The sequence below is a fragment of the Nylanderia fulva genome, unplaced genomic scaffold (assembly GCF_048542155.1).
Source record: "Nylanderia fulva isolate GAGA-0341 unplaced genomic scaffold, ASM4854215v1 Scaffold121, whole genome shotgun sequence".
In the NCBI taxonomy this organism is placed as follows: Eukaryota; Metazoa; Arthropoda; class Insecta; order Hymenoptera; family Formicidae; genus Nylanderia; species Nylanderia fulva.
The window spans coordinates 153,082-170,397 of record NW_028189421.1 but is presented as its reverse complement, the minus strand read 5'-3'; the positions used below and the strand labels follow the sequence as shown (position 1 = coordinate 170,397).

Here is a 17,316-nt window from a genome sequence, read left to right as displayed (position 1 = left end):
ATATATAATTATTAACATACGCAATTCAATATATGACAAAAATTGAAACAATAACTAAAATTACTTACAATATATATCATTAATTAAGAGTTTTAACAAGGCTCTGTAATATAAATATAAATTTAAAGATATAAGACAGGCAGTAAGAGCCAACTCGCGGGTGACAGTGCGTTATCCTAACGAAACTAAATTTTTTTGTTAGGATTAAGTGTCTGTGCACAAGGCACCAAATATTTTTACTTGGTCACGGCCAAGATTTAAAATATGAAATAATCTCATATTTGAGATTTAATTTCCATAACCCTTTCACCCCTACGGAAATAAGTAAATGCAAGAGAAAAATATAAATCCAAAAGTCGCTGAATCGGGAATCGAACCCGAGACCTTTCGCTTGCCGGGTGACTGCTCTTCCAACTGAGCTATTCAGATCCTTTCGATTCTATACTTTTCTCTGCTATATGTAATAATGTTGATAAACAAACGCGTTTAAGCCAGCGTGTATAAATTAAGAGTTTTAACAAGGCTCTAATATAAATATAAATTTAAAGATATAAGACAGGCAGTAAGAGCCAACTCGCGGATGACAGTGCGTTATCCTAACAAAACTAAATTTTTTCGTTAGGATTAAGTGTCTGTGCACAAGGCACCAAATATTTTTACTTGGTCACAGCCAAGATTTAACATATGAAATAATCTCATATTTGAGATTTAATTTCAATAACCCTTTCACCCCTCTACGGAAATAAGTAAATGCAAGAGAAAAATATAGATCCAATAGTCGCTGAATCGGGAATCGAACCCGAGACCTTTCGCTTGCCGGGCGACTGCTCTTCCAACTGAGCTATTCAGATCCTTTCGATTCTATACTTTTCTCTGCTATATGTAATAATGTTGATAAACAAACGCGTTTAAGCCAGTGTGTATAAATTAAGAGTTTTAACAAGGCTCTGTAATATAAATATAAATTTAAAGGTATAAGACAGGCAGTAAGCGCCAACTCGCGGATGACAGTGCGTTATCCTAACGAAACTAAATTTTTTCGTTAGGATTAAGTGTCTGTGCACAAGGCACCAAATATTTTTACTTGGTCACAGCCAAGATTTAAAATATGAAATAATCTCATATTTGAGATTTAATTTCAATAAACTTTTCACCCCCCTACGGAAATAAGTAAATGCAAGAGAAAAATATAGATCCAAAAGTCGCTGAATCGGGAATCGAACCCGAGACCTTTCGCTTGCCGGGCGACTGCTCTTCCAACTGAGCTATTCAGATCCTTTCGATTCTATACTTTTCTCTGCTATATGTAATAATGTTGATAAACAAACGCGTTTAAGCCAGCGTGTATAAATTAAGAGTTTTAACAAGACTCTGTAATATAAATATAAATTTAAAGATATAAGACAGGCAGTAAGAGCCAACTCGCGGATGACAGTGCGTTATCCTAACGAAACTAAATTTTTTCGTTAGGATTAAGTGTCTGTGCACAAGGCACCAAATATTTTTACTTGGTCACGGCCAAGATTTAAAATATGAAATAATCTCATATTTGAGATTTAATTTCAATAACCCTTTCACCCCCCTACGGAAATAAGTAAATGCAAGAGAAAAATATAGATCCGAAAGTCGCTGAATCGGGAATCGAACCCGAGACCTTTCGCTTGCCGGGCGACTGCTCTTCCAACTGAGATATTCAGATCCTTTCGATTCTATACTTTTCTCTGCTATATGTAATAATGTTGATAAACAAACGCGTTTAAGCCAGCGTGTATAAATTAAGAGTTTTAACAAGACTCTGTAATATAAATATAAATTTAAAGATATAAGACAGGCAGTAAGAGCCAACTCGCGGATGACAGTGCGTTATCCTAACGAAACTAAATTTTTTCGTTAGGATTAAGTGTCTGTGCACAAGGCACCAAATATTTTTACTTGGTCACGGCCAAGATTTAAAATATGAAATAATCTCATATTTGAGATTTAATTTCAATAACCCTTTCACCCTTCTACGGAAATAAGTAAATGCAAGAGAAAATACTGCTTGTCTTATACCTTTAAATTTATATTTATATTATAGAGCCTTGTTAAAACTCTTAATTTATACACGCTGGCTTAAACGCGTTTGTTTATCAACATTATTACATATAGCAGAGAAAAGTATAGAATCGAAAGGATCTAAATAACTCAGTTGAAAGAGCAGTCGCCCGGCAAGCGAAAGGTCTCGGGTTCGATTCCCGATTCAGCGACTTTTGGATCTATATTTTTCTCTTGCATTTACTTATTTCCGTAGGGGGGTGAAAGGGTTATTGAAATTAAATCTCAAATATGAGATATTTTTATATTTTAAATCTTGGCCGTGACCAAGTAAAAATATTTGGTGCCTTGTGCACAGACACTTAATCCTAACGAAAAAATTTAGTTTCGTTATGATAACGCATTGTCATCCGCAAGTTGGCTCTTACTGCCTGTCTTATATCTTTAAATTTATATTTATATATCATTAAATTAAATCTTCATAGTAGTAATATTGTCGATAATTATTAAACTATAAATTATATAAAAATGTCAAACAATTAAAAGTACGAGAAATAGTCAACATGTCACGCCGAAGGATCGTCAAGTTATAATATATTTTTAATAAGCAGATTTACACGACTGTTTGAAACGCATAATAGAAACTACATGTAATAAAATATTATATCTTAAATAGAATATTCTAGAATATTCGCTTCCGATCGCAAGTCAACAGGCATATCGTTTTTATATGTTTTTTTTTTGAAAACATATCGCGACATAAATTATCCTGTCGTACAAAAACACGCTCGAAATATAAACAATTAACGGTGTCGCAACCGTTCCGCCGAATAATTATATTTTATTGAGCATGCGCGGCTTCTCACGGGCGCCTCGTTTCGCCAATAATCATCGTGATCGCCAGCTCGCGCATGCTTTCTAACAGCCGTTGTTCTGTCAATTTTGACAGCGGCCAATTACGCGTAATACGCTCAGGTCACCTCGCGCAACTTTAAAAAGACGCAAAATTATTGGCGCTTCCCGAAAAGGTGGGTTTTTTGCGGAAACCCATAAAAGAGAGCTCGCACCCGAAATCAGGGCCTTATCGCTTTTTCCGCCGTGAACCGCATAACGCAACCGCAGATTTGTAAAACCGCAGAAATTCGTTGACGACCGCCGCTTATTCCGCACTTTGATTTGAGTTCGATTTTCTCTGTAAATTAATTAAGTTTTGTAATAAGTTTGTTAAGGTGTTTGTTTTCTAATTGTTTTATAATATTAAAGTCAATTTAATACAAAGAGTGACTCATCCTTTCGTGCAGCGCGATCCTTTCTCTCGCAGCGCGTTCGTGAACATATTCTGGTCCTTCGAGCCGGATCCGTCGCACCGGCAACCGCAAGTTCGCGAGCGTGACTTCTCGTGTGAGTGAAGGTGTGAACGTCTGGGTGTGCAGCCGTCATGGATGTGTCCACGCTGGTCGATTGTCAGCGTGAGATTCAAATCCGAATCTCACGCTCCGTAGAGTACCTGAAGAAGCTGGGCAGCGCCAACATCACCACCAGTGCTATCGCCACACGCACCAGAATCCTGGATCAGCTGTGGGCAAAGTTCGAGACGCAGCACGACCTTATCCGAGCGGCCCTGAAAGACAAATTCAGTGAGAGCGAGTATTTCCAATCAGATTTCCACGCAGATACAGAAAATCTGTATGTAAGTCAGCGAAGCATACTTGATGGCTACGCCGAACACTTTCGTGCACCGAACGTAGCTCCTTCTGCCGACGTCACGCCACGGTCGTCACTGCCGCGCATCAAGGTACCGCCATTCTCTGGTGCTTACGCTGATTGGCCGTCGTTTCGGGATCTCTTTCTCTCCGTCGTGAGTGGCAACGCGATCTCCAACATCGAGCGCTTCCATCACCTCCGCTCATGTCTGACGGGACCGGCTGAAAAGTTAATAAAGTCGTTACCCGTCACTAGCGACAATTATGAGCGTGCTTGGGCGATACTGGACAAGCACTACAACAATAAAAAAGAATTGATTCGCTCCAACTTTGCCACGTTCATCGCCGTGCCAAAGATGAAGGGAGATACCGCAGAGGAGTTGAGACGCATCCACAACGCCGTTACTGCCACCGTCAACGGTCAGGAGAGCATCGGGCGTCCAATAAACTCCCACGGGATGGACCTCTTCAACTTCCTGGTGACGGAGCTTTTTGATGCACGCACACGTCTGGAGTGGGAGTCGTCCATTTCAGACTCATCAGAGCCAGCACAGAACGAGGCACTCGTTGACTTTATCAGTCGGCGGATCCTGACGCTCAATGCCGCACGACCAAAGGGCGTCAGCAAACCGTCCGGAGATGCTCCACGGATCGCCAAGGCACACGTCACGAAACACCAAGGATCTGAACCGCCGCACTGTGCACTGTGTCGCGAGAACCACACCTTGATGGCCTGCCGAGACTTCAAGGTCAAGACAGTCAACGAGCGTAAGGCGTTTATAGAGGCAAGCAAGCGCTGCTACAATTGCTTAGGCAACCACTTTCTATCTCGCTGCCAGTCGAAGAAGAACTGCCTCACATGCGACGCACGACACCACACGATGTTGCACGGAGCACCGACGTCTTCACTGTCAGCTGAGGCCACCACACGCGCCACCACACTGACCACGACTCTGCAACATCAGGATCACAAGGCCGTTCTTCTGGCAACAGCTCGAGTGAACATCGCCGATCGGTACGGGTCTCCACACGCCGTACGCGCTCTGATCGACCAATGCTCTGAGGTGTCGATCATTTCAGAGACCTTGGCACAACGCCTTCGCCTTCCTCGAGTTTCGACGGATCTTTCGATCTTCGGCATCGGAGGGACCCGCTCAGGATCCGCTCGAGGCAAAGTAACGCTGCACGTAACGTCAGACGTGACCAACGCCGAGCTCAGCGTGGTAGCCTTTGTGCTGCCTCGCATATCACTGCAGCAAGGATCAGTCTCACGAGGAGAACGCAGCTGGCCTCATCTCAAGGGACTCCAACTGGCCGATCCTCGTTTTTTGGACGACGACCCAGCTGAGTTACTCTTAGGAGCCGAGGTCTATTCCTTGATCCTCGAGGAGGGCCTCCGCAAAGGAGATTCAAGGATGCCGATCGCCCAGCAAACAAGCCTGGGGTGGATCCTCTCTGGCGGATACGACGCCGCATCAGTCAACGGACATCGCCGCACATTCCGATGCACCGCCGATCATGACCTCGCCGACCTCGTTCGCCGCTTTTGGGAGCAGGAGAGCGAGCCAATATCTCAGGCTCCACTCACTCCTGACGAAACCAAGTGCGAGGAGCTTTACGTGCGCACCGTCACACGCACGCCCACCGGAAGATACATGGTGAGACTGCCTCTTGCATCACCGCCGACGACTCTTCAAGACACTCGCCGCCCTGCGGAGCACCTCCTGAAAGCCATGGAGTCCAAGGGCAGCCGAGACCCTCGATTTGGCGACCTCTATCGCAGCTTCATGCAGGACTACGAGGACCTGCAACATATGAAGAGGGTAAATATCGCAACAACAGATGAGAAGATCAGATGCTACTTACCGCATCACGGGGTCCTGAAGGAGGCGAGCACGACGACGAAGCTCCGAGTCGTGTTCAACGGCTCTCAACGGACACGAACTGGGAACTCGCTGAATTCGCATCTGCTGACTGGGGCGAATTTGCTGCCCGCTCTCACCGACGTGCTGCTGCGATGGCGTTGGCACCGATATGTCTTCGTCACAGACATCGAGAAGATGTATCGCCAAATTCTCGTACATCCTGAGGACTGCAGCCTTTAAACGATACTGTGGCGTCAACACAAAACGAGCAAGATCCAGGAGTACGAGCTGCTGACGGTGACCTACGGCATGGCGTGTGCACCGTTCCTGGCCATCCGAACGCTGCGGCAACTCTGTGCGGACGAAGGGGCGCAGTTTCCTCAAGGGGCCACAGCACTTCGGCGAGATTGCTACGTCGACGACGTAGTCACCGGAGCGGACGACCTCGGCGATGCCGTCAACCTCCAGACAGAGCTGCGCAATCTCTACATGGCGGGCGGATTTCCGCTGAGGAAGTGGGCTTCAAACAATCCGGACGTCCTCAGCGGAGTCCCACAGGAGCACCGGCTGCAGCAAGGACCACATTCCTGGGACGACGAGAGCCATTCGACCTTGGGTCTGCGATGGCATCCTCAAGAAAACCGGTTTGCCTTCGTCATACATCCTCGTGTAGTCAGCGAGTTTACGAAGCGACGAGTCCTCGCAGAGACTGCACGGCTGTTTGACCCGATGGGCTGGCTCGCACCTGTCGTGATTCGGGCGAAGATCCTGATCCAGACCACCTGGCTTCAGCAACTCGACTGGGACTCTCCACTACCTGCCAAGGACGTCAAACGTTGGCAACAGCTGCTGAACCAGCTACCTCTGCTCAGCAACATACGGGTGAATCGCTGGCTCAGCAACGACAGCGATTACTCCACGTTGCAGATCCACGGCTTCGCCGATGCATCAGAGCGAGGATATGCTGCCGCCGTTTACATCCGCAACTCTGGAACGAAACTAATCACAATCAATTTAATCATGGGGAAATCCAAAGTCGCGCCCGTCAAGCCAGTTTCGTTGCCTCGCCTTGAACTGTGCGCTGCTGTGCTACTCACCACGTTGACGTTGCATATCCGAAACACCCTCGGCTTGACATCAACTCCAGTGCACCTGTGGTCCGATTCCAAGGTCACTCTCCATTGGATCCAGGGACACGCCGCTCGCTGGAAAACGTTCGTCGCCAACCGGGTGGCTCACATCCAGACTCAGCTCCCGGACGCTCAGTGGAGACACGTGGCCGGGAAGGACAATCCTGCAGATTGCGCATCACGAGGAATTAATCCGGAAGAGCTAGTCAATCACACGCTATGGTGGACGGGACCTACCTGGTTGGCACTGGACGAGACAGCATGGCCCAGCTCAGAGGTCCACATCGCAGAGGATGACCTTCCTGAACAGCGCACCACCAGCCTGATGACCAAGGGCTCCGTCGTCGTCGAACCGGACATCCTTCTTCGGTTCTCTGCGCTTCATCGGCTGCTACGCGTTACGGCCTGGTGTCGTCGATGGCTCAACGTGGCGAGCCGAGAGGTCACACTTGGTCGTCCGCTGCATCCTGACGAGCTGGACGCCGCCCTACTTCAGTGGCTTCGAATTGTGCAGGCACTCCACTTCCCGGACGAGATAGCCGCTGCCACTGCGGGACGTCCCGGTCCACCACGCAGTTCACTGATCAAACTCAGTCCATTCCTCGACGACCAAGGTGTACTGCGCGTAGGAGGGCGCCTCAAACACGCTCTGCTGCCTTACGACGAGAAGCACCCGGTGATCGTTCCGGCCTCCTGGATGACGCGACTGCTCATCGAGTCCTGCCATCGTCGGTCTCTACACGGCGGCGTCCAGATGACTCTCGGCTTGCTTCGTCATCGATTCTGGGTGCCACGAGGAAGGACCGTCATTAAGCAGCAACTTCATCGGTGCGTCACTTGCACTCGCTGGCGAGCGGCCACTCCACAGCCTCCAATGGGCAACCTTCCGCGTGACCGAGTGACGCCGACTCGGCCATTCCTGAGCACTGGCCTGGACTACGCGGGACCCATCTTCATCCGGACCAGCAAGGGGCGCGGACACCGCTCACAGAGAGGATACATAGCTGTCTTCGTATGCTTTTGGTCGAAGGCTATCCACCTCGAAGTCGTCTCGGACTACAGTTCCGAGGCCTTCATCGCCGCCTTACGTCGCTTCGTTTCCCGCAGAGGCCTGTGTACAGACGTGTACAGCGACTGCGGCACGACGTTCGTCGGCGCCGATCGCACCCTGCGCGAGCTCTTCAAGGCGTCATCTTCCGAGGGCCATCACATCGCTCGCGCCGCCAACAATCAAGGGATCCGCTGGCACTTTAATCCGCCAGCGGCCCCTCACTTCGGTGGTCTGTGGGAGGCTGCCGTAAAATCCACAAAGTTCCACCTCCGTCGAGTAATCGGCGAAACCACCCTCACATATGAGGAGCTTAGCACACTCCTCACGCAAATCGAGGCGTGTCTTAATTCTCGTCCGTTGCAGGCTTTATCAGACGATCCGGACGACACTTCGGCGCTCACACCAGGCCACTTCCTCATCGGGGCTCCACTATTAGCCGTACCTGAGCCATCGTCGACTGGTCAACCAGCATCCACACTGTCACGCTGGCGTCATCTCCAATTGATGCGAGACCATTTTTGGCAGCGTTGGTCAGCGGAGTACGTGCACGGCCTCAACCCCCGGACCAAATGGGTCAAGTCCGAGGCCGCACCTCACGTGGGGGACCTCTGTCTCATTCGTTCGGAGCTCACCCCTCCGACCCGATGGCCTCTCGCACGGATCACGAGACTGCATCCCGGGGACGACGGTATCGTCCGCGTGGTTTCGGTCCGCACCGCCACATCCGAATTCGTGCGCCCGCTCGTTAAATTAGTCATGCTTCCGGGCGCGGATCGTATTCCTGGCATGACTAACGCGGACACATCGTCCGCCGGCACATAATTCATCTCGCGACACTTTTCACCTCACGCACTGTATCACTCATCACATCTCATTTTTTACCTCATTTTTTATCTCATTACCGCACTTACATTTCATCCATCACCGCACTTACATTTGATCCATCACCGCACTGATAATTGTTCCATCATCTCACTGCACTACACAACTCACCAAACACGCGGTTTCATTGCCTCAGCTGATCACCACATGTTCATTGTATCAGCTGATCGATTCAATTACCACGCGATCATCACGTGTATTCTCCGCGTCTGCGCGTCTACCCCACCATCGATCAATATCGACTTGCGATTCCGCGACCGAAATACCATACATGTTGTCACTGCGCGACAAGGCGGGCGGGAATGTTTGAAACGCATAATAGAAACTACATGTAATAAAATATTATATCTTAAATAGAATATTCTAGAATATTTGCTTCCGATCGCAAGTCAACAGGCATATCGTTTTTATATGTTTTTTTTTTGAAAACATATCGCAACATAAATTATCCTGTCGTACAAAAACACGCTCGAAATATAAACAATTAACGGTGTCGCAACCGTTCCGCCGAATAATTATATTTTATTGAGCATGCGCGGCTTCTCACGGGCGCCTCGTTTCGCCAATAATCATCGTGATCGCCAGCTTGCGCATGCTTTCTAACAGCCGTTGTTCTGTCAATTTTGACAGCGGCCAATTACGCGTAATACGCTCAGGTCACCTCGCGCAACTTTAAAAAGACGCAAAATTATTGGCGCTTCCCGAAAAGGTGGGTTTTTTGCGGAAACCCATAAAAGAGAGCTCGCACCCGAAATCAGGGCCTTATCGCTTTTTCCGCCGTGAACCGCGTAACGCAACCGCAGATTTATAAAACCGCAGAAATTCGTTGACGACCGCCGCTTATTCCGCACTTTGATTTGAGTTCGATTTTCTCTGTAAATTAATTAAGATTGTAAAAGTTTGTTAAAGTGTTCGTTTTCTAATTGTTTTATAATATTAAAGTCAATTTAATACAAAGAGTGACTCATCCTTTCGTGCAGCGCGATCCTTTCTCTCGCAGCGCGTTCGTGAACAACGACCTTTATAATTTTGTTGTACATGTCGTTTAAGCATTCTGTATCCCTTTGTAAATTTATGTTATTATTTTGTTTTTTAATGAAAAACATTTCTGCTATCTCCCTTTTTCTTAAATGTTTTTCCGCATGTAAAATATCAAATTTTTTCCAATCAAAATCATGATTAAATTCACATCGGTATTTACTTACAATAGAATGCGAACTATGTAATTTAATATTTTTACAATGTTCATATACGTTAGTTTGGTCGATTATTTCTACTATCCTATCCATCTTATTGTTCGGTCATCCGTTTAACTCCCAACATTCGTCGCGATTATGTCCACGCTTCTTGCAATAATTGCAAAATTTTACGATGGCGGATACCGCGAGGATTTTTCCGGTTTTGGCAGGACGATGATCTTGCTACGACAGTCTTGTCCGTAATGTCCGGTTTTCCCGCATCTATAACATTGTCCAGTCGTTTATTGTCCTGGTCGCGCTGATTCAGGTTCATATAGCAAGGAATTAATTGCCTGTAACGTGCTAGGTCCGATAAATCTCTCTTCCGCGCTCGCGCCGGCTATCGCTTCTTCAAGCGTCATATATCGCTGTGAGCGTATGAGTACCTCGAGCGGTTATATAATATTCAATAGTAATATAATGTATGTTTATCGTCTAATAATAAAGTAATACTAATTAATAAAATAATATAATATAATAAAATAATATAATAATTCAATATAATACGGTTATAGTCATTCGGACTATAACACAATTGAAAATTTGTAAAAATAATAATAACTAATCAATTTAATTTAATTTAATAATTTAATATAATTATGTAATTATTAAATATATAATTAAATTAGTTTAATTATATTTCAGTTTAACGTTAATTTAAAAATTATAAATAATTTAATTTCAACAATTTGATAAAAAGTAATTTTAATTCAATAATCCAAATCAAAGCTAATTTCAATCCAAGCCAATTCAAAGTCAATTTTAATCCAAGTCAAAGCCAATTTTAATCCAAGTCAAAGTCAATTTTAATCCAAGTCAAAGCCAATATCAATCTAAGTGAAAGCCAATTTGAATCCAAGTCAAAGCTAATTTCAAGTCAAAACCAATTTTAATATAAATCAAAATCAACTTTAATCCAAGATTAAGCTAATTTCAATCCTAGATTAAGCTAATTATAATTCAAATTAAAATTAATTTTAATTTAAATCAAAGACAATTTTAATCCAAATTAAAATTAATTTCAATTTAAGTTAAACCCAATTTTAATCCAAATCAAAACCCTTTCAATCCAAGATTAATCCAATTATAATCCAAGATAAGGCTAATTTTAGTACAAATCAAAGTTAATTTCAAATCAAGTTAAAATTAATTACAATTCAAGTTAAAGCCAATTGTAATTAAATAATTAAATAATTAAATAAATGAAAACACAAAGATTTATTTTAAAATCCGACCACACTGGCAATGCTTTATTTAATTAATGCTTAACATGACGTTTTGACCATGGGTTTTGGTCCTTATCAAGTGTCCTACTAATCACACTATCGACAATAATTAACACAATCAATTAAAAATTTTTACAGAAATTAATAAATATAAATTTAAAGTGTAAGACAGGCAATAAAAGCCAATGACAGTGCGTTATCCCAACGAAACTAAAATTTTTTTCGTTAAAATTAAATACCTGTGCACAAGGCACCAAATTTTACCTGGTCACGGCCAAGATTTAAAATTGGAATAATCTCTACAAGAGATTTAATTCCATACATCCCCTCTTCCCCCCTAAGAAAATAAATACGAGAGAAAAATATACATCCAAAAGTCGCTGAATCGGGAATCGAACCCGAGACCTTTCGCTTGCCGGGCAACTGGTCTTTCAACTGAGCTATTCAGATCCTTTCGATTTTATACTTTTCTCTGCTATATATATAATAATGTTGGTAAACAAACGCCTTTAAGCCAGCGTGTATAAATTAAGAGTTTAACAAGGCTCTGTAATATAAATATAAATTTAAAGTGTAAAACAGGCAATAAGAGCCAAATCGCGGATGACAGTGCGTTATCCCAACAAAACTAAAATTTTTTTCCGTTAGAATTAAATACCTGTGCACAAGGCAAATTTTAGTTTTGTTAGGATAACGCACTGTTATTTGCGATTTGGCTCTTATTGCCTGTCTTACACTTTAAATTTATATTTATATTACAGAGCCTTGTTAAACTCTTAAGAAATTAATAAATTAATACAATATAAACAATAGTTAACGCAATCAATTAAGTTTTCCAGAAAACAATAATTTATTGCTTCTAAAAATTATAAAAATTATTAACATTTTACTAAATTTACGGAAATCAATAATTTATCGACTCTAAATATACAAAATTATTAACTATTTACCTAAATTCCGTTAGTTGTCAAAAAATGGCCAATACTTTATAAAACAAGATAAACCGAAAAAACTTTTCTGTTAAACACATCGTCATTACACATAAGAGGCTGAGAACAGACTAAGCGACCTTTATTATTTTGTCATAATTATTATTTAGATTTTCAGTGTTCTTATGTAAATTCAGCGTGTTGTCAAACTTTTTAATAAAGAACATTTCTCTTTTTTTAACGTTTTTTTTTTTTATGTAATACTTGAGAAGCAGACCATTTAAAATCATGTCCGCAATCAAGTTTATGTTTGCTAATTACTGAAAGATTGCTGGTATGCATTTTTATATTGTTAAAATGTTTTTTCACGCGGGTGCCTAAATGTCTTTTTGTCGGACTTATATATAAAGCAACTACTGCAATCAATTTTGTACACCACTTCTGTTCTGTCATTTATATGAATTCTATCATTATTACGCTTAATTAATAAATCCATTTTTTTCGGAATACTATGTACTACATTCAAGCCAATTCTATTAAATTCACGTTGAATATCGTGTCACTTAAGGGTGCTTTACACGCTGCTGCTTTTGAGGCTTGTCGTTGGCTTCTTTTGTCACCAGCTTTTCGCTTTTCCAAAACGAATTTCTGGCTGACGAAGTCGCTAGCGTTAAATCATTTACACGTTGCTGATAAAAAAAAATAAAGTCGCAAGCGTTTTGGCAAAAATTTCTCTCGCACATGCGCAGGATACCAAATTATTCGCTACTCGCCTGGTTATTCATTCGCTACCATCTTAACACGGTTTTTTGACGCTGCTGCTAAAGTCGTTTTTTATCAACAACGTATAAATGATTTAAGCTAGCGACTTCGTCAGCCAGAAATTCGTTTTGAAAGAGCGAAAAGCTGACGACAAAAGAAACCAACGACAAGCGTCAAAAGCAGCATCATGTAGAGCACCCTTTAGACCAACGACATAAGGCAATGTGATAACGTTAGATAAATCCAAACGATTATTTATAACATTATTTTTATTCACCTCAAAATTATTAATCTTTCGTTGTTTTAAAATATTCAGTTTTTTTTTAACATGATGTCTAATGATGTGTGGTGGAAAACAATTCTTATGGACAATTTTTTCCACAATTTAAATGTTAGTCTGATGGAATCGGTCATCAGATAACAAAATAGCATGATCAACAGGGTTATAAATAGTATTTATTTTATAATTCATAGGATGATTGGAGTGATAATTAATATATCTATCAGAACTTGTAATTTTACGAAATCAATTTGTTATAAGTTTGCCATCACATCTAATGACTGTGGTGTTCAAAAAATTGATTGCAGAATCAAATTCTAATTTATATGTAAACTGCAAGCGTGGGTGATAACTGTTATACGTCAATACCATCTCGTCAAGTTTTGTCCTCGGAACAATAGTAAAAATATCGTCAACGTATCTGTAGTACAGTGGAATCAAGAAACCAAGTAAGCTCAAGCACAATGTCTCCAGATCAATAATCATATCAAAATAGGTGAAAGAGGGAAACCCATCGGACTGCCATAAATCTGTTCATAAAACCGACCCTTAAAGCAAAAACTAGTTGAATCCAAAGCGGTAGTAACTGCGTGCAAAAACTGAGGTAGACTAAACGTTGCGATGTCATTCCAACGTTTCTCTATAGCATTTATGACAAGTTGTTTAGGAATTGTTCCTCATTATATATTGGTCAAACTAAATGACAATTAGGCACGCGTATAAAAGAACTTTTAATAGTATTAAAGTACACAATAATAATTATTCAGTCATAAGCAATCATAAATTGGATAATGGTCATGATTTTGATTGGTCTGCTCCAGAAATTTTACATCATGAGAAATATGTTAGTAAACGAGAAATCGCGGAGATGTTTTATATCAAAAAATTTGACAACACAATTAATTAACAAAAAGACACGGATAATCTAAATAATGTTTACGAGAAATTAATAAAGGTCGTTTAGTTTGATCCAAATATTGAATATATAAGGAGCTTAAAATCGTTACGACAACATAGTTATTTCGTCTTCATACTATTATATCATGTTATATTCTAAGATCGATTATTGTTTTTTAAAAAAGTTGTGATTTACTTTGTTTGAAGAACATAGGTATGTTTGCGTATTAACGTGTGAAAGTCTATATATATTTTCTAATTTCCCTTTAATCATAATTGTTAATGTTATGTTATAGCACTTGATAAGGGCCAAAACCCACGGTCGAAACGTTGTGAAATTTAATAAAATTTCTTTTTTGCCAGAGTTGGTCAATTAAATCATTACTATTTCTTAATTATCGTCTGATGATCTTGCAGTTTTATATCGTTGTTTAGGAATATTAGTAAATAACGAAGAGACATCAAGTGAGATCACCTTATCATCACCAATGGCTCTTACCGCAATAATTGTGGCAAACGACCAGCCATCTTTAATATGAGATTCCGGTTTTTTGATAGAGCGATGCAGAATGTCATGAATAAAGCTAGCAACATTATAAATCGGGCTGCCAAGCGACGATACAATTAAACGCAACGGAAAACCGGTTTTATGAATTTTAGGCAATCCGTAACATCTAGGCAGGTTCCCATTAGTGCAGTTTAAATGTTTATACGTCAATTCATCTATCAAGTTGTTTTTTCGCCAGGATTTAACCAAAGAATTAATATTCCTAGTCAAATGCTTTATGAGGTCTTTATCAAGTTCTTTGTATGTAGATCTATCGTTTAGTAGCATCCTCATTTTATCAACATAATCTTTTTTGTTTATGACTACCGTGACCTGACTTTTATCAGCTCTGGTGACAATGATATCACCATTATCCCGCAAAAATTTTTTACATGATGAAAACACGTCAAAAATATATCTATTCGTGTTATTAATGTGTCTCTGTATACAAAGAAACCTCTGAAGTGAATCCGCCACTGAAATCCTAGTTGTTTCTGTTTGGAGTTTGACAAGTAAAAATTATCGCATATCGATTAATCTTATATTTCGGCATTAAAGCTTTTGATCATTGTATTTATATATCACGTCTTTGTATAGCCAATTATTTCAGCGTGACAAATATATTATTTTCGAGTCTCGTTTTGTTACGGTGCCGCGACCGTGACATTCCTTGTTGTTTTTCGCTGCCGATCAGCTGGCGATCAGTTTCCGATCAGCTGATTCGCACTCCAAGTAAACATACCTTGCTCCCCGCTTTTCACCCTTACAACGGGGAATTCTTGTCTCTCGACACCTCGTCAACAGTTAGTTGAGCTGAGCTCTCTGATCAAGCGAGGTTGTCGCGCGAAGGCTACGTGTCTCGAACTCAGTTTTTTCTCCATCTCAATTGTGTGTTTCTCAAATAAACTCTTAAAAGATCAAATCAGTTTGTCATCTCTCTTAAGCACTGATATTTCATCTTTCCTCTATCCTATCGTTCGGTTAATTTTGATGTCTCCAGTGAGAACGTGGATTCTCATACAGTTCATGTGCGAATCCCGGGATCTTTGAAAAACTCTACATATCTCGCGTAAACAGTTTCCTACACCAGGCAGCGGGCTTCTCGGTTTCTGGTTCCTTCCTTTTGCATCGAGCGACGGGCTTCCCGGTTTCCGGACACCGTTATAGGCGATACGCCTCCGTATCTAGTACAACCAGTCTTTGTATATCGGGTGACTTGTAAGTCCCTTCTGGACACCATTATAGGCTATACGCCTCCGTACCTCATATATCCAGTTTTTGTATATCGGGTGACTTGTAAATCTCCTCCGAACACCGTCATAGAATATACGTCACCGTGTAGTGAGTTCGATTTCCGTGCATTGTACATACCGTGTAGTCAGTAAGTCTTTCTGTTTATCGTCCAGGCTATACGCCACCGTGTATTGAGTTCAACCGCCGCGCACTGTATATATCGGATAGTCTGTAAGTCTCTATTACATCGTCTAGTTTATACGCCTTTGACGCCTAGGTCCGGTTTTGGCCAGGCAACATAATAAGCGATACTTTCTTTAGAGGCAAAATACACCTTTATTTTCTTTAGCATTATATAGCCTCAATCTGTATCACCCGCAGGATGGCCTGTAAGTCCTCAGTGGACACTCTACTTCTTATTTTCCATAAATAAAGCATTTTTGTAAAGGAATAAGCGAGTCTGAGTCTCCTCCTTCTCCCGAATCCTGGAACCGGCGAGCCGATCCGCGGCGTCGGGAAAGGTGCATCGTTACAGAATTTTATGTACATTGACTTTCAAATTTTTTACGATTCCAAGAACGACTTGCTCGCGATCTCTCTTGCAAGACTGATGTAAAGGTAATCCGAAATTGTCACTAAGGCTCAAAAGATCCGCCACGCGGTCCGGTATTATTTTACCACTAAAGTTTAGTAACCATTTGGATTTATCGATATTACTGAAAGGATTCACCGATTTATTGTGTATAAATAACAAGTTGTTAAATTTCCTAATAGTGATAATTTTTTGTCTGTGATTACATACCAAGATAATATGTCTGTTGAGTGTAAAAAATCTTGTAACAAGTTCGCGAGGCAAATTTTCGAAAAGTCTATCCTCAATCTTCTTTATCTTGTTTCGCATATAATTCAAGTGAAAATTTGAGTCTTTAATTTCTAGATTTAACAAACTAACACGCATATTTTTAGTAATTTTTTGTTGGAGTTGCATAGTAAAATGAGTACCAATTTATATCAATAGGTTTTTATTGTTATTGTTGTATAAAAAACATGAGCTCAATCCGTTCCTTTTTGCTCTGTAAACACACGAGTCAGCACTTGTTGGCAGTAATCTAAGTCCACGAAGTTTGTTATCCAGCTTCAAATGCCACTGCCGTTCTGCTTGATGTAAACCATAAATCGCCTTTTGTAAACGGCATACCATATCTCCATGTTTCAAATTGTTCAACATTACTTTAGCCTTTTGAACTATAGGAACATGTTTGTCTTCTTTCTTCAAAATTAACATCAGCATCTCTTGTAGAAAGTCTGACCTTTCCATATATACCTTTTCTTCGATTTCTTCATTAAGAAATGCAGTCTCAATATCCAATCAATACAATTTAAGATTATATCTTACAGCCAGTGCCATTATTAACCTCATAGAGCTCAACCTTGCGACAGGAGCAAATGTTTCCTTGAAATCAGATCCAGGTTTCTGTGAGTATCCTTTTGCAACTAATCTTGCTTTTCGTCGTGCTAATGTTCCATCAGGATTAAGTT

The 17,316-nt window shown here is 41.5% G+C and overlaps 3 protein-coding genes across 3 annotated transcripts; 2 read left to right on the top strand and 1 right to left on the bottom strand.

Moving 5' to 3' along the window:
* Positions 1-3,472: 3,472 nt before the first annotated feature.
* Positions 3,473-5,096, top strand: LOC146724663 (uncharacterized). Its single transcript, XM_085479532.1, has 2 exons — positions 3,473-4,752; positions 4,994-5,096. Exons 1-2 carry the CDS (start codon positions 3,473-3,475, stop codon positions 5,094-5,096), a joined length of 1,383 nt encoding a protein of 460 aa, XP_085335658.1.
* On the bottom strand, positions 5,079-5,822 carry LOC146724662 (uncharacterized). The gene is made up of 2 exons (XM_085479519.1): positions 5,604-5,822; positions 5,079-5,520 (listed from the first exon to the last, which is right to left on the bottom strand). The coding sequence occupies exons 1-2, from the start codon at positions 5,819-5,821 to the stop codon at positions 5,367-5,369; spliced, it is 372 nt and encodes a 123-aa protein (XP_085335645.1). The 5' UTR covers position 5,822; the 3' UTR covers positions 5,079-5,366.
* An 89-nt stretch (positions 5,823-5,911) lies between these two features.
* Positions 5,912-8,605, top strand: LOC114937947 (uncharacterized). Its single transcript, XM_029311613.2, has one exon. The coding sequence runs from the start codon at positions 5,912-5,914 to the stop codon at positions 8,603-8,605; it is 2,694 nt and encodes an 897-aa protein (XP_029167446.2).
* The last annotated feature ends 8,711 nt before the right edge of the window (positions 8,606-17,316 follow it).

Bases quoted from the DNA above. Each gene is read 5' to 3' on its own strand.
- LOC146724663 (XM_085479532.1), top strand. From the start codon at position 3,473: ATGGATGTGTCCACGCTGGTCGATTGTCAGCGTGAGATTCAAATCCGA. The intron at 4,753-4,993 runs GTACGGGTCTCC...ATATCACTGCAG, and splicing joins CGAGTGAACATCGCCGATCG to CAAGGATCAGTCTCACGAGG.
- LOC146724662 (XM_085479519.1), bottom strand. From the start codon at position 5,821: ATGTACGAGAATTTGGCGATACATCTTCTCGATGTCTGTGACGAAGAC. The intron at 5,521-5,603 runs GTAAGTAGCATC...TCCTGCATGAAG, and splicing joins CTTCAGGACCCCGTGATGCG to CTGCGATAGAGGTCGCCAAA.
- LOC114937947 (XM_029311613.2), top strand. From the start codon at position 5,912: ATGGCGTGTGCACCGTTCCTGGCCATCCGAACGCTGCGGCAACTCTGT.